Below are 26,972 nucleotides of genomic sequence, written 5' to 3' on the forward strand. Positions count from 1 at the left end.
AGTTTGATTTTCAACATTTGTTTTTTGACAGTTTTCATTTATCAGTATAATATAAATATATACATGTAAGTTGTAAATTGAAGAATTTGATTAAGATTACATTGTATATTGTCACAAGTTTCTTATACTGTCATAGGTAAAACAGTTTTATTTGCTTCATTTCAGTTGGATGTTGACGTGGAGTGATTATTAATTGTTAATTACTAAATAAATAGCTCAAACTGCAGTGTAAGTTACTGATTTTTCACTGTAAAACCCAATTGTGTATAATTCTTTTATTTAAAATCTAACAGGAATCCCTAATTGGAGCTTGTAAACTAATATTGCTTTTGGCATTTTTGAAACATCTGTACCAATAATAGTTATGATCAGAAGTATGCTATATAAATATGTTGCAACACCAGTGTGATAGCAGTAGCTTCCAGTTACTCTGTGTTCTTTGAACTTGTTACCTTGTACTGTTGTGTTTACAGATCATGTAAGAATTGAAAGCAACAGTATATATTCTTAAAACAAATCAGATTTATGTACTTAAGTTGGTAAAGCTGTTATGAGAAAATAAGTTGTAAAATAGTTAAACTTCAGTATCAAGGATTGCAATATCTGACACACAACTCTTACATAACAGACATCTGGAAATGATATTTGAAAACAAACCATACCAGTGTACATTTGCAAAAAATTTTGGAAAAGTTGTACAAAATGACTTGGAATGAAGTGCTAACCTGGTATATATATAGAAAGTATTAGAACAAATTTTCTGTGTAATGAAAAATGAGATAGTATTTGAAAAAGCTATCTTACAAATAAGAAAGGAAATTAGGCATAACATAAGGCATCAGAGTAGATGGAACAGTTGTAGTCATTTGGTATTATAATGCAGAATACTTCTGTAATTTTGGACCCACTATTGTATTTGGTGCAACTGTATATATAAGCAATCTACTAGGATACTGTATCACCATTTTAATGATTCAATGAAATATATTTTCTTGCTAAATAACTTGTATCTATCCACATTTTTCTTCAGCAAATAATAAGCTAGATGTTCAAAGAGAGTACCTTTAAATTAATTTTGTTTTTCATACCTATAAATAACTTTAACTTTAGGACCATCTAGTTATTTTTGAAGCCAAGATGGCAAACCAGTTTTACATAAACCAAATATGAGAGTCTGAGACAAGACTTGTTAATAAATTCGGATAATGAGTAGATAGATGATGCGAGTCGAATATGGGAAGTTTAAAAAAAAATAACTGCTTCTCATTCAGGTCAAGTTTTCTTAATCCTTTTGTGATGGGTCACAGGTCAAAAGGCCATGTGATTGTGTTTGTTGACTTGCATTTAAAATTTTATTGCACTGTAGAGGTTTTGCGTGTGACGTCACTCTTGACCTAGTGACTGCTGACCGCCATGATGGGTGGCACGCTCGGCGTGTTTATATTCCAACACAAGGGTGATTCATAGTCAAAAGTGCGCGATGGTACACTCGTGTTGTGCATTTAACTGTTCAAATCGACATGGACAGGTGGAAAATGTGTCATACTACAGATTTCCTAAAGATCCCGACCGAAGAAGACGATGGATTGCAGCTGTCAATAGGAAAAACTGGACACCCACAGAGCACACCAGACTTTGTAGTAAACATTTTGTGTCAGGTATGTATAATTCATCTATAGTCAGGCTGAATAAATTGAAACTTACACGCATGATATATGTATAGCAGAACACACTGCAGCACCAGTCAAAGAAATGTTTTTTGCACACTTTTCTTTTACTTTTAAATAACTGAATAGTAAATTTACTGAAGGAACAATATTATTCATGATGAATAGGTTATATAGCTATTTGTACATTAAGACAAAATGTTAATATCTCTTAAAGGACCAATTTAAGTGATTCATCAGAAAACCACAACTGGCACAAGATTAAAAAGTGTGCAAATAATTACTTTGTTGGCTGTACATTCAGTTGTTAAACAATGTTCAGCATATTCAGTTATATATACATATATATAGTTAAAAGTGTACAGTGTATCTGTTATATATATAAATATTATCTGATGATGCCTGTAGATCTGTATCTTAACTAAATTATTGTACTCTGTTTCAGGGACGAAGAGTGATGATCCCCTATCACCTGACTATGTACCTTCCATATTTCATTTTACACGTTCTCCCCTGAAGAGAAAGAAAGCTGCTGAATTATGTAAATATGAAAACAGGAAAGAAGTGACCAAAAGGAGAAAAGAACAACAAAAGAGACATGAAGCTGCTGCTGGGCTGCTTGACCTTGTTTTCATAGAATCTGCTGGCACTGCTGCCACTGATAGCAGCTGTACTGATTCTGCTGATGAACTTGAAGCTACATGTGATAATTTTGACTTGTGTACATCACAATATACAACTGAGACATAAATCAAAAATTAAGTTTTGAAACAGCCTAGACAATTAGGTGTCTTAATATCATTATACAAACATGTATAGAAGTGTTCCTAGGCTAGAGCTTTGACAACAGTCAGTACACATGTAGTACAAAAATACTGAACCATTTATGGGGGGTTTTACTTTACTTCAGTATTCAGTCTTCGTCTAAAATGTAGTTAAATCTATCATACAGAGTACATGATACATGTATGTAATATAACATGATGTACAAACCTTTGCTGTAATGATGACTTCATCCGACGTTGCCCTGGTTACCTGGACATTCTGTACAAATCCTGCCACAAAGTACTTGTACGCATCAAGGTTTTTGTAACCTTTTTAGACTTTCATGTGTATAGGTGGAAGTCCTGTTTATCAAATATATATAAATGTCACCATATGTAATATTTGGCAGATCTACTGCGGCAACAGTCTGACTCTGAGCAACGTTGTCTTGGCTGGATATTACTGGCGTAAATACACGTGGCGGGAGCATATACGGGTCTCCTACACCCAGTTCCTTCACTTTTTCCTCATACCTGGCCTTTTCAGCACCTGTCAGATGTGCTACAAGTGATGAAAAGACAGCGGCAGCCATTTACATGTGAATAGTACTGAATACAGCAGTTGTTAACTCGTTCAGTCATGCGGGACACTTGCCACCCAATATGGCGGTATGTTTACAAACCTTGTTGTGGTCACGTGACACTAATAGGTTCACGCAAAACCTCTATAATTATGAACTTAAGTCAATAAGTTTTGGAGTCAAATTGTAGATTATAATTCAAACTTTATATATGACTTGAATAAAAGAACACATCTAAATACAGATTTTAGTGAGTCACGTGTTATGTTGAATGCAACAGTTTAAAATTAATTGTTTGTGATGTAAACATACTAAGTCTGTAGTTTCATACAAATTAGAAACTGAAATTACTGATATCAACAACGTATAATATAAAATAAGAACCTTGTATCTTTTAATTTTTCTAAGAAGTGGCTTATGTACTGAATCAAGCATGTGACCCTGTTAAATTCTCCTTTTTAGAAATGGTCCCTTATGTACTCATACTACATTACATGACATGTGAATAACCAAACACATGTCTTCAGAGTGATTTTCTTAACCATTTTAATCTATGAAAAGGCTACCACATTAGGAAGGGAACCCAGGGATATGGTTGAAATATAAAGTTCTTTTAAGAAATGCTTGGAGGATAATGCCACTTAAGAGCTTTTTTTTTTCTATGTTCAAGATAAGAAAAAAAAAAACTGTGATTGGGCCATGAAAGGATGGTGATGGCAAGGTTTTTGTTGTTCACAAGTATGAATCTTAACCTTTGAAGGCACTGGTAAATGGTTACTACATGATTTTTGTCACTAATAAACTTGGGACTGCTGATGGTAACATTGTTCTCTAAAGTTAGCTGGGATGACTGCATTTTATATTTTATATACTACAAAGATGTAACAATATTTTTTTTTACTTCATCTATTTCACAAAACTTGAAAGATGACCTTTTAAGCACAAACTGATGTGTCTAGGCCATAAGAAACTGGATCAACAGTCAACAGTACCCAACTGCTGATGGTCACCCCTATATTGAAAGAAAAAATATTATTAAAAGTTACAGTTTGAATGATGAAAACAGTGAAGTATTAGGTGCTATAGTTGTGTTAATCATGGAAAAAATTGTGATTTCTATTTTATTGATGAACAGCCACTAAGAAATGTTTTATCACAATTAGGAAAACTTGCATTGTAGAGGTCAGGTGGTGTAAGTATAGTTGACTGGTTTATTTGCTAATTACTTGACAATGAATTAATTGAGAAAAGTATAGGCTCACAGTACTGCTTAGACTGGAACTGATAAAACGGGAATTGAAACAGTCTCATTAATTGTACTTGTAGTAAATTTCATGATCTTGCAATGTATGTTACCGAACTGTATATAACATGGATGTGTGATTTTCAACAATACAATTCTTTAATCTTTTGTGTTTAATGTACCAGGAATTTTTTTTCTATGTTTTGCTAGGCTGTAATTATATGATGGCTTCACCGTTTATTTGTCTGTGTGATGTTTATTTCGGAATGGCATTTTAAAAACTGTCTTGGAAAGACATGTACTGAATGCAAAGCAAAGAATTATATTTCTGATACTGGTTTAGAATTATGAAAATAAAGAAAATTGATTCTTCTTATAAAAAGAAGTAAAATTGAAATGATTTTTTTAAAACTGGAAAGGTCTAATTTATAATGGTTTTTTTCCCCTGTATGAATATATATGTCTCGCTATAGAGAATGGAACTTGGACTGTAAAGTATATGTGGGAAACCTTAACAGTGGAGCAGCTAGAAATGACATAGAGGTAGCATTCAGCAAATTTGGTCCACTTAGAAATGTTTGGGTTGCTCAAAACCCTCCTGGATTTGCATTTGTTGAATTTGAAGGAAGACAGCAGAGATGCTGAGAATGCCATTAGATCTTTGGATGGGATGTAAGAAAGTGTTTTAGGGTGTTTCACTCAATAAAGGAATAATTTTTCTGTTATGTTAGAAACCCTTTGCTTTTCATAGTACATCTCTTCTTCTGTGATTACTCATTAAACTACTTTTTAATGATATAAAAATTTTAAGAATGTGTTTTGTCAGTTTAAACACTGTCTAAGGATGACAGTGAAATTTAAACACCTCTTCAGGGGAGGAAGATATTTTTTAATTCTGCTTTCCAAAATCTTTTTTTTACTTGAAATAAATGGAAAATAACCTCTAAAATGAATGTGGCTCATCAATAGGAATGCTTATATTGATATTTTTAAAACTGCTGTTAACCTACAATACTTTAAGCAAACATAATGTCAACAAAGCACCACTTCTGAAATATTCTTGCAAATTAGAAGGTCTGAATCTTTTTAGAAACTTTGCACTTAATTGTTGTACAATAATTTGTCACCAGAACACATCTCAACATGCTTTTCTAGTACAGAAATGGTCCTTGGATGAAGATGGAAAGGATGGTGCATGTTGTGGTGGAAGTGGAAACCTTTTTATCCAAGTTCATGTGTGCTTGACATGATTGTGCTTGAGGGTTTGTGTTAATTTGTAGTCACTTTACAATGAAAAAAGTAACTTATATCTATTTCCTCGATTTTTCTGGTTGTTATGAGGTTGGTATAATTAACGAAACCAATGTAGGAATACAATAATGGAAATAACTGATAAAATATTTAAAAATAAAAATGTGTGATAATTATCTGGAGGTTATACAGATTTTGCATGCAAAATTAGAAAAGTTTGAGGCATAAAAGTATTTTTCATCTTAAAATTATTTTGCAAGTAGGACAGTCAACATTCAAAGTTTTACAAAGATATACTTACTGTTTTAAAAGCTATAATACAAAACCATAACAAGCACAAAATATTTATGAGGTCGGTCTCTGGGGTCATGAAAGAGTAAATATTGGCAGAAGGTTATGCATCTGTACCAGCAAAGATGGATTCAGTAACAAGTTTTTATAAACCTTGCACCTTATCTCTCTGCTATTCTGTCTCTACTTCCAAACTGTTGATAACTGAAGTAAAAATTTCCTCTAGACTCAAAGCACTGTTACCTGGACTTAGACACCTAGTTTATAAATGTTCGAACAATTTCAAGTGCTCTTGATAGTCACAAGGTACACTGCACTGCAGGGAACCTTATTCTTACACAAATGTTAGCAGAAACGTAATGTAGTCTCTCAATATACCTTTGAATCTCTTCACTTGTGGTATTGTGTCTCCAATGTAACAAGCAACCGATGACACTTTGTGTGCCATGCAGTGCTCACTCGTACTTTTGTGTTTAGGTGATTGAGTACCCAACTGTTTGTTCTTTATTTTTCTGATAGCACCCTGCACCTTGCTAATCATTATTTCTATGCCTTTTGTACACATGCTTTTCACCTAAGAATACTGCAAGCATTCAACTAATCAATTACTCATACACAAAACTTGTATATTTGAACAAGTAGGAAATATTAACATATGGAAACACTAATTTTTCTGTATTGTAACATAAATGATTAGAAATCACAATAGCAATATTTCTATTACTTGGATAATTGTAATAAGCAAAAATTAGGTACCTTAATTTTGATCAATCAGTTTTATAAAATACAAGTTGGTATAATTAATATTTAATTACGTGGCTGCTAATAACTATAATTTTAAATTAGTAATGGAGTAAAGATATATTATATCATGGTGTTACCTACCATCTTACTTTCATGTACAGTGTCTTAAGCCTGGTGGTTAAGGTGCTTAATTCAGTCTTTGAGTCACAGGGTCTGATCCCTGTTACTGGACATGCTTGTTCTTTTAACCATAGAGATGTTATATTGTTATGGTCAGTCCCACTATTTGTTGGTAAAAGAGCAGACAGATAGTTGGCAGTGAGTGATGTTAATTAGCTGCCTTCCCTCTAGTGCTAAGTTAGGGATGACTATCACAGACTGTTCACACAAAATTCAAACCAAACTGCAGTTTCATATACTATTTTAAAAGTTGTATGATACTTCACCTTGTCATCTTGTAGTTTGGCACATTCTCCTGAGTTACTGGTATTGTTCGAGATTTTTCTTTATTATGTTTACAAATAGTAGAGTATAATGCGTGTATAGTATTCTGTTACTGTTTTATTGTTATTATTTTAATCATGTTATTTGCTATTAATTTAAACATTTCACTTAAAGACTGTGTAATATATTTTTACTCATTATTTATGAAAGGTTGTGATGCCGTTTTAAGAATCAGTTGTTTAAAACCTACTATGAATCTTATTTTGTGCAAAAGTTAAAAGAGACAATGTTAGAACTATCTTAAAAATTTGAACTTTTTCTTGTCTTATCTGTTTCATCATAACTATGACCATTTTTTCTCCCAATGCTTCAAAAATACAAAGCATGGTTTCCTCCCATCCATTTGTCTGTCTATATTGATCTTTTTGAGAGGACTATCACCAGATTGAATGGATGGATTTTGATCAAACTTGTATAGAAGGTAATACACACAAAGTGTTAGGTTTAACAAACTTTGAAGATCAGTGGTACATAAGCCTTTCCCAAACTTTTGGACTTGTCAATATCCATTCATCTTATATTAAAACAAATCTTCTACAACAGATACTAGGTACGAAGTTATAGATATGATTAAGCTAACCTTTGAAGATCAGGGGTCAAGTTTAGTCAAAGTGGGAATCTTAAACATACAGTGTTATATTAATGTTGGCATAGGTATTTTGTAAACATAACTTTTACATATTTGATGTTAGTCATCAGAACTTGTGCTATAATGCTTTTTGTTTTGTTTTTTAAGTTTGACTTTGAATACCAGTAAAATTTAATTTCTTTTATCTTCTTAAAAATACCAGTAAGAATTGTTGATATTAGTGGTGATTTTCAGTAGGCTTTATGGTAGGTGTTTGGAACAGGTTAACAGAAGAAGAAACTGTTTGTTGTTAATACTTACTTTACTAACAAGTTGGGTAAAGGGGCGTCATTATATACTCTCTATAAAAGATATAAAGCACATAACTGTGAACATTTTATTTCTGAATTATGTCCTAGGTGTTACATGCAGATGGCATCAAAGTTTTAATACATTGGTGATAAAATATATGTTCAAAGTATGAAATATTCTATCCCCTTTATTTAACATATTTAAAACAGTGTTTTGTTTATTTATATCAGATATGCTATTCCAGTTACAAAGTGTAGAATACTAAAAGTTACAGTTAAACAAATGGCTTTTTGTATGTCTTAATGCTTATTAAATAACAAAACTTTATATGTATTTACATTTGATTTATAATAATAATAATAATAAAAGCATGGGCATAAAAATCAATAAATAAATGATATATATGAAGAGATGGGATAGTTGAAACCTATTCTTAAGTAAACCGATAATGATCTAGGTTCCGATCTCCTGCGAGGAGGAATTCTCGAAGTAGAAATTGTAGTTACAGCCGATCTCGCAGTCCACCTTATTGCCTGTGAGGAGATGATAAACTGTCTGGAGGGATTATTTCCTGACAAAGTAAGGTATTTTTTTGTGGTTTTAAACTGTCTATCACCTTTTTATCCCTTTTATTTAAATTCTTCATAAAATACTTAAGAGAACTGATGTTAATAAAAATAACTACATAAAGATTTAGTGCTTATTAATCCACCTGCTGCAGACTTAGCTGATTCAGTCCAGTTAGTAACCCCAAAGTCACCATCATGGTTTCAGTCTAACTGCTTCATGTGTTTTGTGTATCTTCATAAAATAAGGCAAACTATCACTAAACACTACAAGTTTTTAATAAAGATTCATGAATATACGAAGTTTGCTCTGAAGACAAAGTTAGATTCAGATTGTTTTTCTGTGCCTGAAAATTGTCATATTTTATTAGCTAATCTTCTAAGTGAATTTCAAGCTTTTTTTCCTTCAGTAAAACTATAATTTATCTATTATTCTTTCTACCCTAGCTGTGCATGTATTCCATCAGTTTGACTGGCCCCATCACTACTATAAAATAATATAAAATAAGTCTGAGTTACTTTTGGCTGCACACGTTACAATCCAGAAACACGGTTATTGTATTTGTTAGTAGATTTCCTTGATTATTGTTTTGTTGTTTGATTCAGTCTAGTGAAATGATTTTCAACTATACTCTTCAAAAAAAGAAACGCAAAAGGCAAAATATGAGACAAATTGTTAACAAGTTTATTCCGGGTAGTTCTGTATGACATGTGTGAAACTTTGCACATTCACTGCTGAACATCCAAAGTCTGCAAAGGCGAAGTCCACGCACACTAGGTGAAGTTTAACATCACTCAACGTCAATAACGAGTATGTCCCCCGTGGGCATCAATAACTGCTTGGCATCTCCTGCCCATGGAAGCGATGAGATGACGAATCACATCCTGTGGAATGGCTGTCCACTCAGCCTGCGAAACTGCTGCAAGCTGAGGTAGAGTCTGCGGTTGAGGTTGTCGCCGTCGCAGACGTCGGTCCAACTCGTCCCAAAGATGTTCGATGGGATTTAAATCTGGTGATCTGGAGGGCCAGGGAAGAACGTTGATGTTGTGGTGTCTCAAGAAGACAGTGGTGAGTCGGGCTGTGTGAGGGCGGGCGTTGTCATGTTGAAAAACGTCGTTGACCTTCACCATGATGGGTTGCACATGGGGCCTAAGAATCTCGTCGACGGTTGCGTACGGTCTGATCGGAAATCGTACGCAGCCCTGGTATGGTTGAGGCAATAGACGTCGCAGTGGTGGTCCTATCCCGAAGGTGACGTAACCAGATGTTGCGATCTTGTGCGGGCGTGGTCACACGAGGTCTGCCAGATCGTGGATGGTCACGAGTTGATCCATGTTGTTGGTGACGATTCCATAGCCTTGTGATGGTGCTTGGGTGGACATTCACAGCTCTGGCAACATCTGATTGAGATTCGCCTGCTTCCAAGAGACCAATAGCGTTGTTGCGTTGTGCTTCAGTCAGTCTTGGCGTAACTGTATTGCGTGTCGGTGGCTTAACACTGAGCTATGAAAGCCTATTTGCCTATATACGTACTTAATTTCAAGTATTAGCTTTACATGCCAGGTTATCTACTGTTCAAGTGATGATGTCAGAGTAGTGACAAGATGGCTATTAATCTTTACTTGAAATAGTACATTTTCTTTTGCTACACATAAGATAACCAACTACATCATATACTTAACTGAAGCTGCGATAAGTTCCAAGTTCTTTTACATAATTTAGCTCAAATTATGTTTCAAACAGATGTTCCGACACCACAACTTGTAATCATAACCAGTTTTGAACCACATAGTTATAAAAATTTAGATCTTTTGCAATTTAAGCAGTTTAGATTAGCACCATCTTGAGTCCTATATACGCAATGATGCCAATAGGTTTGACAATTATCAACTTACTGGCTGTAATGGTTTCTTAACAAGTATAGCTATAGGATTTTACTAACGGAAACAAGTTTTGTTTTTGTGTAAAAGTTTAACAAGTTGTAATCAGTCAGTGAAATTCAAGTTATTTATTCAGCATTACAGATTTATTTCCTTTAGACAAATTATTTAAACCCTAGTATTACCGATATACAATGTTGTGCAAAATTGTAAGGACAAAATCAAGGATTAGGTTTTAGGTTTCTGGCAAAGAACACTGGAAGGTAAATCACAGGTGAAACACCAAAATGCTATTAATCTTTGTATCTAGTACAACGGAAACTCAGTGGAAATGTTGAACTCAGTAAACATAGTTTAACAGAAACTCAGTGGAAGTGGTGAGTTCAGTAAATGTAGTACAACAGAATCTCAGTGGAAGTGTTGAGTTCAGTAAACATAGTACAACAGAAACTCAGTGGAAGTGTTGAGTTCAGGAAACATAGTTTAACAGAAACTCAGTGGAAGTGTTGAGTTCAGGAAATATAGTACAACAGAAAGTCAGTGGAAGTGTTGAGTTCAGTAAACATAGTACAACAGAAACTCAGTGGAAGTGTTGAGTTCAGTAAACGTAGTACAACAGAAAGTCAGTGGAAGTGTTGAGTTAAGTAAACATAGTACAACAGAAAGTCAGTGGAAGTGTTGAGTTCAGTAAACATAGTACAACAGAAACTCAGTGGAAGTGTTGAGTTCAGTAAACATAGTACAACAGAAACTCAGTGGAAGTGTTGAGTTCAGTAAACGTAGTACAACAGAAAGTCAGTGGAGGTGTTGAGTTCAGTAAACATAGTTTAACAGAAACTCAGTGGAAGTGTTGAGTTCAGTAAAGAGCTAATATTTTGTGTCCCCCTTTTGGTTTAATAACTGCAGATAGTCTTTCAACTATCGTTGCAACACATGCAATAAAAGTGTCCTTTGGGAATTTACTTCAAATGTCTGTAATACACTTCTATAAAGTTTCTTTAGAAGTAATTTTTGATCCATCATGTTCCAGATGTACTTAAGCTGGTTGAGATCGGGGCTCTATGGGGTCATTGTATCATTAAAATGACTCCAGCAGTTTCTTTTTTAATGTTTGAAAGAGGGTAGTTATTTTCTAGGTAGTAGAATCCTTAACCAATAATACCCAAACCTTGAATATACCATGACATATCAGTATCTGATGATATCTGTACTGGTTCATTATTCCATTTATTTTGCAAATATCTCCTGTTGCATTAACAGAAAAACACCTCCATGCCATTATACTGACTCCACCTATATTTCATGGTTGGTACTATGTATCTTTCACCTTTCCTCCGTCGGACGTACGACCTACATTTTGAACCAAATATTTCAAAATTGGACTTATCCACTCATAAAGCCATTTATCAATCATTAGCAGTCCAGTTTTTGTATTTTTTAACAGATTTCAGTCTCTTCATGATGATTGGAGATATAAGTAAAGGTTTTCTAACTACTTCACAACCAAATGTTTCATTCTCATTGTCTCTTCCTTACACTGTATATCAGGACACTTTTTTGTCATTTGGTTCATGGCTGTTTATCTCGTGTAGTGATATCTCCTGAAAGCTGCATAAACAAAGATACTTAACATCAGTATAACTGAGTTTAGGTGTTCCTCTTCCTTTCCTATTTCCTAATTTACCTGTTTCAGTCTCATGATCTAGGGTGTACTTGACAGTTCTAGGAGAATATTTAAATTCTGAAGCAATATGCTGGAGAGTCCAATCAGAACCACGTAAAGTTTTTGTACGAACTCTCTGGTCCACTAACAATTCTCTAAGCTTTTTGAGCCATGAAAATAAATCTTAATATAATGTGTTAAACACTCTCTGCATGAATGTTTATTTGTGGGGTGTTATTAAATTGATTTCTAACATACACCGGTACCATTTGTTAGTTCCTTACTAGCTTCTTTCTATATAGTTAACACACTGCATTGGGCACCATGACAGTTATTTCAGACCTTAAATTTAAACAGTATGTTCATTCAAGCAAAACCCTTATGATATGTCCTTGGTACAAGTTTACGGAAATTCTAAAGAATGACAAGTATTCTCATACTGATTCATCGGTTGTCAACAGTAAAGTATTACCATGTTGTTTTAGGTATAAAATATTTGAGTTTTCCTACGTGGTGACATGGAAGAATTAGCCCCACAAAATGGAAAGAATGACAAAATATTTTCTTGTCCTAACACTTTTGTGTTTGTGTTTTCTTATAGCAAAGCCACATCGGACTATCTGTTGAGCCCATCGAGGGGCATCGAACCCCTGATTTTAGCATTGTAAATCCATAGACTTACCACTGTAACAGCGGGGGACAACACTTTTGTTCAGTACTGTAATTGAATACTTGTTAGATATGATTTTGGTTTGGTTTGTTGTATATTTCGCGCAAAACTACTCGAGAGCTATTTGCGCTAGCCATCCCTAATTTAGCAGTGCAAAAATAGAGGGAAGGCAGCTAGTCATCACCACCCACCGCCAACTCTTGGGCTACTCTTTTATCAACGAATAGTGTGATTGACCGTCACATTATAACGCTTCCACGGCTGAAACGGCGAGCATGTTTGGTGTGACGGGGATTCGAACCTGCGACCCTCAGATTACGAATCGAATGTCTTACCCACCTGGTCATGGCAGGCCTGTTAGATACATATACTTTAATTAAAAGTGAGTGATATTGAGAAAAAAAGAAGACATAATGCGACTATTTTCACAAATCTATATTGAATTCTCTATTTGTTTCATATATAAAATATTTGAAGTCTTGCGTATTTTACAAATAGAATATATGAGTTTGCTATGTGCTTTATATATAAAACCAGTAATTTCATCCTGTTGTAAAGTTCTTTATACTGAATGTTGAAATAATAATATAGATGTAGCAATATGATGTAATGTGTAGAACCTACCTGTATGGAGACACCTAAACACTCTGTAATGTTAATGTTAACTTGTCACTGTTTCAAAACTGACTTTTAAATGATATTTTTTATAATGGAATTGTGAGAAGGACTGTTTGATAATTTTGACTGATGGTAAAGATAGTTTTTACTGATTATTATTTTATATCATATTAAACAACATGATTGGTAATATTGCAACTTCCTAGGTAGGTAATACAAACAGGTAGTCATTTACAAAACTGTCACAGTTTGAAACAGTAGTACATAATTTTTTTAGACTTTCTCACGGAATCATGTTCATGTGATACTTAGCTACAGATAAGCCTTAAAATCGTGCATACAGAACTATCTAAGTGAAGCATAAACCGAACACGGATGGTAGGGTAAAGCAAGTAAACCAAAGTTTAATTTAAAACAATAAAATTGTTTATTCAACACTGACACAGTATTCTGTTACCTAGGGGCACCTGGCGTTCGACTCACGAACTACTACTGATTGTGGGTTTGAATCCCGCCATCAAACATGATCGATCATTTAGCCGTGGAAGCGTTTTAATGTGACGGTCAATTTTTCTTTTCTTGTTAGCGGTGGGTAATGTTAACTGAATTCTTTCCTATGCATTTAGCAGAAGCTTATGTATTTCATGTTTGAATAGGCTGTATTCCAAGAAATTATAGTAGAAGGATTAACTCACGTTTACAGACAACAAAAATTTCGTTAACTGCGAGGACAATTAGAGTAAAAATTTATGGATATACCTGAATACATTCATGATGTTAAGAAAACATAAATAAATAAAATAAAAAATTTGAAGCTCTGTAGCCTAAATGATTTTAAAAGGTGGAATTTTGTTCATCAGGGATCTTCGAATAAAGATATGTCGAATAAACTGGAAACATTTTGATTTAGTAACGAATAAAACTTTATTATAAATGCACACCGTTTCGACTTGATTATTTCATTATCAGGTACAAGTAGTTTACAGTGACACAGTAATATATACACTAAAGAATAAAGAGGTCACATGACTGGAGATTGCTTCACAACATGGTATAGGTATCTAAGTACCCTGGGTGTTGGTTTTTGGGCGGGGTTGTTTTGTTCAATTAAAATAGCTTCCTTCACTTTTGTTTATCGTTATTTGGTTCTTTGTTTAAAATTACACTGTTTTTTGTGGATATACTGTGGATTTTTGAGTTACAATGGTGGAAAACATGGGAGAGTTTTTCATTATTATGTTCAGTGAATCTGAGTTATAATTTTCTTTCGATTTTTCTGATGTAAAATTCTGGATAGGTTTGGTCTGTTTTGGATTTCGCTCAAAGCTACACGAGCGTTATCTGCGCTAGCCGTCCTTAATTTTGCAGTGTTTGACTGGAGGGAAGGCACCTAGTCATCACCAACCACCTCACGGCTGAAAGGGCGAGCATGTTTGGCGTGACGGGGGTTCGAACCCGCGACCCTCGGATTACGAATTGAGTGCCTTAACCACTTGGCCATGCCGGGTCTGAAAACGTTTGTTCCTTGTCATAAAATTTAAAGATATATTATATATGGAAGGATGCAATTTATAAACATTTAGTCATAACACCGGCGAATTGTAACCATCCTCCTATTTCTACATTCAGTCAGTTTAATTAAAATTATATAGAGCCAAATAAATTTCATAAAGCTACAGAAGATTAAACGAACGTAGTGACAGTCACAGGGACTTTATTAGTTGTGCTTTATTTTTACAGATTACCTAAAGTTTATTTAGGCTTGAGAAAATTATTCAATAACTCATATTTTTATATATAACTACACAATCTTCTTAAATTGTCCTCATTTGGATATTTCAAGAGATCTGTCATTGCGTTCTTACCATTCGTACTTCTAATAGCACAATGATATTACATTGCAATTTTAATTTTTGCATACGATTTCAAATTATTTTGATTGTTCTTAAGCATAAAGATATACAAAGGGCTATCTATACAATGCCCATCACGGATATCGAAATCCGGCTTTTAGCCAGTAGACTTGCAGACTCACTGCTGTGATCACCGAAGAAGGAGGTTCTTTGAAAAGTACCTTTGATACTGCACCTTGCAAAAACTGTGAAAGTTCTTGTAACAGATTTAAGAGATTTGATGTGGCAATCCTTTTGTTTTTTTATTTGGGAGTAAAGCAGGCCTATTAAGAATGGTTTGTTTTTACATTGTTAATAACAGGAACAGTCCACTGTGGAGGCGTACTGCCATCTTTAGACTTCCATCATTTCCAGACAACTCATCTTCATAGTCCTAACCTCTGCTTAAGTATTCTCTTCAGTTGAATTTCTACACGTTATTCGTCACTAGAAGAAAACTATACCTCATTTCAAGATTTATTGTATATCAACGATATTTTTATAAAACCAAACATTGTTGATTATCATTTGCATTGAATACAAATCTTCCCTAAATTTGTATCTCTTTGTGGTTCCTGAAGCGATATTATATTGTTCTGATTCCAAACTTGTACAGGTTTACAATACAACATTTCTTTATCTTGTTACTAAAGATTGGTACTTTCTCTTGACAAAACGGATGGAGAGTCAGTGACATCCCTCAAATCAAAAGTGTATTTTGTAGTTTTAATTAAAAACCCACATTCGTCACAACAAAGCTATAGGAGTTTCAAAAACGTCTATAGTTGTCGACAATAATAGGAAATATGATGAAAGAGTGAAAGATGTTAATTCCATGTTTTCTGCTCTTGTGGAATTATTTACTACTAGAATGTCACATATGTAAACATTTTTCTAAAGTTACGTTATTCTCATTGGAAATTACGTTTTATGTGTTTCCCACGTCCCAAACAAAAATCACCAATAAGCTGACTTACCAGTGTTTTTTCCTATTATTTTAGTGCAGCCTATCTGAATAATCTACCATATTTATATTCTTTTCCATTATTTACCTAGGGCATTAACAATTATGTTTCAGTTCGTACTTCTAGGACTTAAACAAAACTATGTTTCAGTTGGTACTTCTAGGACTTAAACAAAACTATGTTTCAGTTAGTTAACCAGCAGAACTCATCCATCACACAATTTGTCATTCCTTTACAAGAAAAATCGCTGAAAGGTTACAGGAGCAACAGGCCTAAGGAATGTTTCTGTGAGGAGAGACACACAGGATGATTGAAATCAATCGAGCCTTTAGTGTCATATAAACTGAAATAGAAATCTCGACTGTTCCACTGTACGAAGGTAGCCATTTTTATTATGTAGAAGAACTGTATGCAGTGTCTTTTAGTTTTTGTTTAGTAGAAAGAGGTCTATTAACTCACAAGGACCCTGCTACGGGACGGTGAGGCAGGTCCATATTGGAGAAATTTGATTTTCAATGAGTGAGTGCATCATCAAATAACTAGCCTACACTTTGGTGGGACCGATGGAGAGAGGTACAAGCTGCAAAAGAGACAGGAGAAGACGTAGATTTATTAATACTTGTATCCATGGAGGACAGAAGACTCTTTACATGATGAGAGAAAGTCTTTATAAGAGAGTTAGACAGATTTGTCTGTACCTCCGCTGTACCAGTAGAGTGGAGTACAGTAGCATACATCAGAAGTGGAAGAGGAAACAACAGTTTATGTGTTTCTGGATAAGAAATGTTTTTCTGGTCTTCAAAAAATACACCTCTTTTTCCTTTGCTAATTCAGAGCAAGGACGAAAACATGGAGGGTGGGAACCATTACAGTTAGAGCAATGTGGGTCCGATTGACACTCATAGCTGTTGTGGCCTTAGCCTTCAGAACGAGCACGTATCAAAGAATTACAACAAGATTTTTTAGAATCTCTGAACCTTTAGCATTGGAAACATGTGACAGATAATTTGCTTTGATAGTGGCAGGCAGACATAGCAATTTAAACGGCAACATCAAAACGTTTGTAATCCAGATTGTTCCATTTTTACAAATAGAGACAGTCCGAACAGCCGAAACACCTTGGCTGGAGAAACAAGCGAGGATCTCCGATTCAGGGATGTTAAGTAAATCTTTCTTCATGATCACTCCTCTTGAGGAATTTAGATAAGCATGGGAGTAACCTTGAAAGGCATATTCCCAATGGACTTCGATTTCATGAGGAGTGTGCTATCTTGTGTTTAAGATATTTCAACTGAGATCTCCTCATATTGTAGCTTTTTGACAAACTCAGAAGAGCTAATCAGCCCCTTTGGTTACTCCTGAATGAAAAAGGGAGCCATTTGTCCTTATGATTGATCGTTTACTAATGAATTTTATTTTAATTTGATGATTATTATTTTTATTACCCATTAGGAATACAGAATGATTCATTACCCATTGACCCCACCCTCTAAGGAGTCCAACAAGAGGACGCGCTACACTACCCAACTAGGACAGTGTCGCTATGCCATAGTTTTGTGAGTGTTATACCCAAACACTAGCATCAGACATACTGCCCATAACACCCGATGAGAACGTTCAACACCAGTACTCAGTTTACCTCTGCCCAACAGGATCACATGACTGACTTTAGGGGAAAGCATCACAAGTTCACCCAGCTACAGGACTTTACGGCCAAGTGGTGTGTTTCAGTGCCTCCGACGCCTCTCAACCAATAGAATCCCCTTCTTCCCTTCAAGGTCCTACGAGGTCCCCTCGTCATATAAAGGAATCCACATCGAGAGGTAACCATTTGGACTTGTTTTAAAAACAAGAGTACCAATACCCACACAATATATTATAATGGTTTTATGTTAAACCTGAATAACCATCAACTTCTATATTTATTTATAACTTTACAACATGTCTGAATTATTAGGAAGAATTATGTTATGTTCATATTCCAAATCCACCAAGTAGTTCGTGGATGTAGATTATGTTGTTCCATATGAAATATTTGAAGTACGTGGTTGTATAGCCTGTTGTTCCTAATGGAATGTTTCTGCTAAGTGGACGTAGGTGCTGTTGCCCCAAATGGAATATTTCTGGTAAGTGGAATGTAGATGCTGTTGCCGGAAATGCAATATCTGTGATAAGTGGATGTAGATCCTATTATTCCAAATGCACTATTTGTGGTAAGTGGATGTAGATGCTGATACTACATGATGTTATAGCTTGTGCTCGGTAAATACGCTCATTGGAAAGGCAAAATAAATTATAGATCTTTACATTTTGTACATTTTTATGACTCGGTGACACAGCGGTACCTATGCGGACTCACAACGTCACAAACCTTTGGTCTTCACTTCAAACAAATAAACTCTTTAATAAAATAATTTGAAATATAACATTTATTTATTTTTATTGTGTGAATTGAAAACTGAATTAAACCTGAACGTCTAAGTGAGTATTGTATTTTGTGTATGAATATATTATGTAGACTCATCATTCATTACTGCGTGGATAGGTACGTGTAATACATTTCGTGAGATATGAATTTCTTTTGTTACTTAGAAATTACAACTTTACTTGTCAATTTGTATAGACCTGTTCTTACTTAGAAACTACTTGTCAATGTGTTTTAATTAATACATTATTCACACAGTTATTTTTATTTCGGGTTCATGTTGAACCTGAAAATGTTTTTAGAAGTAACATTTTGCCTCAAGTTTCACATTTGTTAGAACCAATAAAATATTTTTAGAAATTATAAACCACCGTATATAATATATACATAGTGTGTAATTTATATATAATATTTATATTTAAAAGGAAACAGTAGTTGGTAATCATATTAATTTGACGTTTTGTTACGATTTTCTGAAAAAGAAAAAACGAAACGTGTTTGTGATTAATATTCCGTTATTGTTTTATTTTTTTTAATCATGTTTTTCTCATAACTGTAACCAGAATGTCAAAGTTTTCTACCGTGAAGCTTTACCTAAGGACACTTCCAATTTCCACATCTCCATCCTTTTACTGCACGGAGCAGCGTTTTCTTCCAAAACCTGGCTGGACCTGGGCACAATACAAGTGCTGGCTGCAATGGGCTACCGGACTGTGGCAATGGTGTACCTGGTGGGCTTTCTGTTCATTACTAACTTAACATTACAACATGTAGAGGTAGGCGTCAGTTCATTACTAACTTAACATTACAACATTTAGAGGTAGGCATCAGTTCATTACTAACTTAACATTACAACATTTAGAGGTACGTGTCAGTTCATTACTAAATTAACATTACAACATGTAGAGGTAGGCGTCAGTTCATTACTAACTTAACATTACAACATTTAGAGGTAGGCATCAGTTCATTACTAACTTAATATTACAACATTTAGAGGTAGGTGTCAGTTCATTACTAATTTAACATTACAACATTTAGAGGTGGGTGTCAGTTCATTACTAACTTAACATTACAACATTTAGAGGTAGGCGTCAGTTCATTACTAACTTAACATTACAACATTTAGAGGTAGGCATCAGTTCATTACTAACTTAACATTACAACATTTAGAGGTACGTGTCAGTTCATTACTAAATTAACATTACAACATGTAGAGGTAGGCGTCAGTTCATTACTAACTTAACATTACAACATTTAGAGGTAGGCATCAGTTCATTACTAACTTAATATTACAACATTTAGAGGTAGGTGTCAGTTCATTACTAATTTAACATTACAACATTTAGAGGTGGGTGTCAGTTCATTACTAATTTAACATTACAACATTTAGAGGTGGGTGTCAGTTCATTACTAACTTAACATTACAACATTTAGAGGTACGTGTCAGTTCATTACTAAATTAACATTACAACATTTAGAGGTAGGCGTCAGTTCATTACTCATGTTGCTCCCCCCCCAAATGACACAGCGGTACACCTGCAGACTTATAAAGCTAGAATATGGGTTTCGATACTCGTGGCAAAACAGAGCACAGATAGTCCATTGTGTTGCTTTGTACTTAACTTCAAAACAAACAATACTAACTGAACATTACAATATTGTGATATAGACTCCAGTTCATTGCTAATTTAACATTACAATATTTTGATATAGACTCCAGTTCATTGCTAACTTAACATTACAATATTTTGATATAGACTCAAGTTCATTACTAACTTAACATTACAATATTTTGATATAGACTCCAGTTCATTCCTAATTTAACATTACAATATTTGGATATAGGTGTCAGTTCATCACTGAATGAAGAGATAGGTAGTCAAGACCTTTATCCTAAATTCAATTCTTTGTTTGTTTTTCCAAATTTCACACAAAGCTACACGAGGGCTATCTGCGCTAGCCGTCCCTAATTTAGCAGTGTAAGACTAGAGGAAATGTAGATAGTTAACATCACCCATCGCCAACTCTTGGTCTACTCCTTTACCAATAAATATTGGATTTACGGCTGAATGGGCGAGCATGTTAGGTGTGACGGGGATTTAAACTCGCGACCCTCAGATGCCAGTCAAGCGCCTCAACCACCTGGCCATTTTGGACCCTAACCAGTTGTGAATAAAGTACAAACACAGTTGTGTATCTCTTGTGTAGTGAAATAGGCTATCATGTTAAGTATGTAATTAATTAGCATGTTTTATTCTTAGGAATTGAACGTTTTTAAACGATCATGTTTAATAATCTATCAATTGTGTAAATCTACAATTGTATTTCTTATTTTCGACATAAATGTGTTATGCAAAAGTTTAATCCTGGTGACCTTTAACCTGCAGTCTACGCGGCGCGATTCTTGTTTGTATATATATTATTTACAGGTTTCGGTAACAGCGAAAGGGCACGCATCTCTGACCGCTCTGACCGCGGCGAGTTCATTAACGACGTAGTTAAAGCCTTGAACTTGATACGTCCTGTGGTTGTCAGTATGAGTGGAGCTTTTGCTCTTCCGTACCTGGTAAAACATTCAACGGACATGGGTGGATATGTTCCAGTTGCACCCGGGGCTACAAGCATTCTTGAAAGACAACCTTATGGTAATGGTCAGTCCAAAGAAATGTCCCTTGACAGTGTATGTGAAAGCTTAAAGGATTACTTTTCACTTCCTCCTCATGACTTAAGTTGTCTTAAGGTAAGCAATTTAAATATCAACATCAAACGAAACATAAAACTGATAAAGTGTGTGAGGTAGAAACCTTTTCAAACGTAAGATACCTGGTAAGCACATTTCACTTCGTTTTAGAAACATTTTATCAACGTACTTTTGATCTTGAAATTTTCAATAAAATACAGTTGCCTAAATTAACCCACAATTACTGAACTTTCACTCGCGATTTAGATATAACTGAATATGTTTACTTGTTTATATGCATTTCATCATTTGTCGAGTCTTTTGTTCAGTTGAGTTAAGTACACGAATTAAACTTTACTATTTATTCTCCTAAAATAATTATGAACCTAAATAAATACCTCTACAAGTCATTTTATTTTGCTAAAGTAGTCAAGTTCAAGTTATGGTTATGTGACAATTTTAAAAGAAATGTTGTACCAGTTATACACTAGTAAATTGTATTTCAGGTATTTCATGACTATTTAAAAACACACAAACAATCACAACAGATACATAAATCAAGATTAGATTTTCGATATTTTAAATAAGTCGAGAAATTTTCTCAAAAAAGTTCTCAAAAAAATTGAGTCTTTAAATACCATTCATTTTGTATTAAATTTTACAGTAACAGGCCAGCATGGCCAGGTGGGTTAAGGCGTTCGACTCGTAATCCGAGGGTCGCGGGTTCGCGTCGCGCCAAACATGCTCGCCCTCCCAGCCGTGGGGACGTTATAATGTGACGGTCAATCCCACTATTCGTTGGTAAAAAGAGTAGCCCAAGAGTTGGCGGTGGGTGGTGATGACTAGCTGCCTTCCCTCTAGTCTTACACTGCTAAATTAGGGACGGCTAGTGCAGATAGCCCTCGAGTAGCTTTGCGCGAAATAAACAAAAATATAAATTTTACGGTAAAAGGTATGTACATATTTAAAGAATCCAAATTTGTAAAATCGTGAATGATTAAGTTGCATTATCCGCTTACTGCTTTGAAACATTGAGGAATGTGTTTCGCGTTGAGCTGTAAACTGAAAGGTACCAGGTTCGAGTATAGATAAAGTGTTGTAAAAAGTGTTATTATCACGGTCAACTCTAACATTCGGTTAAAAGCAACCTCAAAAGTGTCGAATTTAGTAACAGTTGTTTCAATAAAGAAATATGAGTGTTTGTGTTTTATAGCTGAATTTTCTTATGAGTATTTACAATTCTGAGAATCGGCAATTTTTGTGAAAATGGAAATATTATTTGACAAACAAATGAAAATTACAAGACAGTCTTTTCTACTATGCTGTACTTTCACTCTTTTGGGATTGAGATCTGTAGGACTAGAAGACGATGAATTTCATGTACGATCTACCTCTGGAACATGTAAATTTAACATGTAAACTTGGTTTTTCTGTCCAGCGACTTCTTGTGTCTCTTGTTATCTCACAGAATTGGTTAGCTGTTCGGTTTTTACGCAACGTTAATTCACCCAGTAAAGGATTTCACGTTGTTAATCTTTTAATGTTACGTGTTACTGCAATATCCTCTTCGGCAGAACAGACATTATCTAATACAGAGAATAAAGGAACAAAGGGATCTTAACGACTTTATAAGTGTTGTTGCCATAAGAGTATGGAAACTAAGTTAAAAAAAAAAGATAAACCAGAAGGAATCCTGAATAGCCGCTACATTTGATATTATTTTAGGCAGAATTAATCAATGAGACTATTCTTTCCCTTATATTAGCCATATTCGTATGCTCCACGGGAGTGCACATACCTGATTCGATTTTATTACTCACAAGGATCTCTACCAGCCTACCCTCAAATTGAATATTTTTAGGCAGGATTACAATAAATTAATTAATCTGACCATTTAGCCTACTGCTCCAGAAAAAAGTATTCTTTCAATGCGTTTCAGACTTTGATTCCACTTTTTTAAAGTAACGATTGATTTTAAGGTGGGATTCACATTTACTCTGTGATATATTTCTTGAGCAAGCTTATTATCTGTAAGAAACCTATGAATTATATCCGTGAGAGTACCACATCACCAACCAGAAGAAAGGCAGCAAGTCAGTAGCACCTTCCACCCCAAGGATTTTGTCCGGCTTTTAATTGAACACGACAATTTATTGTCACCGTTATAATGACCTCGGTGACTAGGTTGTTCAGTAGCACTGCGGCTCGAACCTTAGGAATTTGCTATCAAACTCAACTGAGCACGTTAATCACTAAGCCACCTTACAATTAGATCGTGAATGGTTAAATCTAATATAAAAACTACAATAACTTAGATGACACTTTTATTGCATGAAGAATGAGTCTTTGATTTTTAGAAAAGTAGTTCAAATAAAATTGCCATTGTTTTACAAAAATATATTACGATCATTGTTGTTGTTTTGAATTAAGCACAAACTACTCAATGGGCTATCTGTGCTCTGCCCACCCCGGGTATCGAATCCCGGCTTTTGGGGTTATAAGTCCGCAGACATACCGCTGAGCCACTCGGAGGCTGTTATAACCGACAAAAATTTGTTAGTTATTACAACAGTATATTACAATCGAGAAAAGTATTTGTTAGTTATTACAATAATATATTACGATTGAGAAAAAAATTATTTCAACAATATATTTCGCTTGAAGACAAATTTGTTAGTTATGACAACAATATATTACGATCGAGAAAAAATGGTTAGTTATTACAACAATACGTTATGCTTGAAGAAAAATTGTCATTTATGGAAAAATATAAATTTCTTGTATTGTACAGATAAACATGCTCCATATACTAAGAGACCAAGTATATTAATTTATCCATATATTCATCCAGGATAAACTGGTTAACAGTAGTAATATAAAATCTGGATTTCTAAGTGCCAACTTATCCTAACTCTTTGACAGATTCCAAACCTTCCAAAAATAAATTGAGTTTTTCAGTAAATAATGGTATATTCTAAACAGTCGTATATTCATTACGGAAATGAATCTAATTACTAATACCGTAAAGTAGGACGATTCTCAACATTGGGTCACTAAAGAAAGGATTGAATATACGAGTATATTTAGCGTATTTTGTGGAGGAACCCGAGAATTTCCCTAAACGTCTAAACTTTGTGTTTTGAATTTCGCGTAAAGCTACACGAAAGATATCTGCGTTAGCCGTCCCTAATTTATCAGTGTAAGACTCTTTTACCAAGGAATAGTGGGATTGACTATCACACTATAACGCCCCGACACCTGAAAGGGTGAGCATGTTTGGTGTAACGGGAATTCGAACCTGCGACCCTTAGATTAAGAGTCTTGCGATGTAACCACCTGCCCACGCCGGGCAACAACGAGAACCTCATCTTTTTTTAGGATGACTGGTTTATAACTTTTTTGTTCGGTTACCCGAGATAAAATGAAGTTTTTCGAAAGGTAAACGTGACTGAAGCACATAGAGTTCTTGTCTGACCAAAGATTGGAAACTGATTGTTACTTTTCTAACACATCTCACAATCCCAACGTGCAGAGCACAAAATACGACTCATAGACCTTAGGTCAACAGTCCTGAACGATGACCGCATGGCTATATTAGGTCATTGAGGGCGGTCACATGTTGGTTTGCTGAACTAAACCACATTGGTTTATCTATCCGTTGTGGTAATCACGGGTAATCGAGTCAGGATTTTAACGCTGTTCCACCGAGGAATAATGGCCAAATACGTCATTAGTAACTACTAAATACAAGCAAGCCGAATACGAAGGAAGGACAATGCGCTTCTCATGATAACGATACACGTATATAAAACACGAAGTTAATCTAGTCACTACAGTGCAATGTGAAATAGAAAACGAAGTATGTTATGTCCGTAATGTAATTTACAACACTAGCTCCTTCTTAACCACCGCAGGAACAAAAGCAGTTTCATAGGTAGCTCAACCAGTATAGAAGGTTTAGGTCAAACACAAATTATTAATACATCAAAGTACTTTGGGAACGTATTTATTTTCTAAACTTCTCGACATATTTGAGACTTTTTAGTTTAACATACAGTGTATATATCCATGTCAAGAATAGCATAAATCAATGACATAAAAAACAACTAAAATAATGAAATCCGAAAGTCTCTTGATGTAGACAGCAAGCTAAGAATGTTTGCTGTAATTTACTTCCTCCTCAGAGGCATCGCTAGCACGTGGCTCGACTTTATTTGACAGTGCCCCCTATTAGTGCTTTGAAAGATCAGAATAGAAAACCACCATCCATGGGATAACACAATGTTTATTTGAAGAGAAAAATAGTACTTTTCCATTTACTTAAGGCATAAATAATTCGGAAATGACACTTTCTGCCCAGGAACAAGAAAAAGTAAAAATTTTGTTACATAGTGTAACAAAATGCCAAAATTTCCTGCGCTCGTGAGGACCCAAGCACCAACTCTTTCAAACACGCAAAGACGTCTCTGTTTCCACCGAGATTAGTCAGTTGTAAATGTGCGGGTTTAAACGTTAAACTACATGGTTCAATTCCCCGCGGTGGACAGAGTGCAAGTAGCCCTTTGTGTATCATTACGTTTGTTTGTTTTTGAATTTCGCACAAAGCTACTCGAGGGCTATCTGCGCTAGCCGTCCCTAATTTAGCAGTGTAAGACTAGAGGGAAGGCAGCTAGTCATCACCACCCACCGCCAACTCTTGGGCTACTCTTTTATCAACGAATAGTGGGATTGACCGTCACATTATAACGCCCCCACGGCTGAAAGGGCGAGAATGTTTGGCGCGACGGGGATGCGAACCCGCGACCCTCAGATTACGAGTCGCACGATTTAATGCGCTTGGCCATGCCGGGCCACAAACAAATAACAAGTTATTATTGAACGTTTAAAATGCTATTCTTACGAACCAGTGCAAGATCGCAAGTTTTATAAGCCCTCGCGTTCTCCTGCGTTAGATCTTATGTATAGTGTTAAACGTTTTAGGAATAGTGCTTTAAAGATATAGTTTTTGATAATAACATATCTTTTTCTACATTTAAAATAATTTGTTTATTTGTTTGTTTGGAATTAAGCACAAAGCTACACAATGGACTATCTGTGCTCTGCCCACAAAGAATTGTTGCTTTACAGTTTTTATACCTTGTTGGGCCTAGTGGTGGGCATGCCGGACTGTGATTTGATAGTTCGGTGTTCATGTCCCTTTACTGCTAGAGAGGAAAAAATCTTGCGCTCCATACTTTGGAGCCATGGGTGCGTTATAAGAGTAATGATCAAATCCAATTATTTAGTCTGAGAAGTATCGCCCAACAGTTGACAATAACCAGCATAGCTAGATGTCTTTTCTTTACTTAACCAATTAAACAGAAAGGCCTACTAGCACACATAGCTCTCACTTCTCTCGGGTAGCCTTGCGTGAAATTCAACAAAACAAATAAACTAACCTGTTCCATCATCGACTGCTTTTTGCTCAAGTCTGTGATCATTAGGTACTGGCAGAGAAAGGTGTGTAAGTGATAAGCGCGCAGTTGACTTGTTTTTCACACAGATTACGTCATCTGGGCTACTAAAAGTGAGCTATCCAGTTTATATTCAGCCAACTACCGATCTAGCAAACCAAGAAGACGGAAATCAAATGACTGACTGAAAGAGGTGAGTTGTATTTCTCCACATTAATAAAATTGTTAACGCTT

The 26,972-nt window shown here is 35.0% G+C and overlaps 3 protein-coding genes across 5 annotated transcripts in view; all 3 read left to right on the top strand.

The window, feature by feature from the left end:
- Positions 1-1,319: 1,319 nt before the first annotated feature.
- LOC143247196 (THAP domain-containing protein 1-like) lies at positions 1,320-2,662 on the top strand. The gene is made up of 2 exons (XM_076494862.1): positions 1,320-1,658; positions 2,113-2,662. The coding sequence occupies exons 1-2, from the start codon at positions 1,481-1,483 to the stop codon at positions 2,415-2,417; spliced, it is 483 nt and encodes a 160-aa protein (XP_076350977.1). The 5' UTR covers positions 1,320-1,480; the 3' UTR covers positions 2,418-2,662.
- Positions 2,663-4,906: 2,244 nt separating this feature from the next.
- On the top strand, positions 4,907-26,931 carry LOC143247197 (uncharacterized). 3 transcript variants are annotated; one of them, XM_076494864.1, is made up of 4 exons: positions 4,907-4,927; positions 8,383-8,504; positions 19,169-19,336; positions 26,828-26,931. In XM_076494864.1, the coding sequence occupies exons 1-4, from the start codon at positions 4,921-4,923 to the stop codon at positions 26,924-26,926; spliced, it is 396 nt and encodes a 131-aa protein (XP_076350979.1). In that variant the 5' UTR covers positions 4,907-4,920; the 3' UTR covers positions 26,927-26,931. The 3 variants fall into 3 exon arrangements, with proteins under 3 accessions (XP_076350979.1, XP_076350980.1, XP_076350978.1); XM_076494865.1 differs by lacking the exons at positions 4,907-4,927; positions 26,828-26,931 and adding exons at positions 7,340-7,466; positions 21,035-21,252; XM_076494863.1 differs by lacking the exon at positions 4,907-4,927 and adding an exon at positions 7,351-7,466.
- Positions 22,178-26,972, top strand: part of LOC143247195 (putative fatty acyl-CoA reductase CG5065) — a 31,236-nt gene continuing 26,441 nt past the window's right edge. Inside the window, exon 1 of the mRNA XM_076494860.1 lies at positions 22,178-26,931. The gene's annotated coding sequence lies outside the window, so the exon portion shown is untranslated. The remainder of the gene's footprint in view (positions 26,932-26,972) is intronic.

Source organism: Tachypleus tridentatus, chromosome 3, assembly GCF_004210375.1.
Source record: "Tachypleus tridentatus isolate NWPU-2018 chromosome 3, ASM421037v1, whole genome shotgun sequence".
Lineage (NCBI taxonomy): Eukaryota > Metazoa > Arthropoda > Merostomata > Xiphosura > Limulidae > Tachypleus > Tachypleus tridentatus.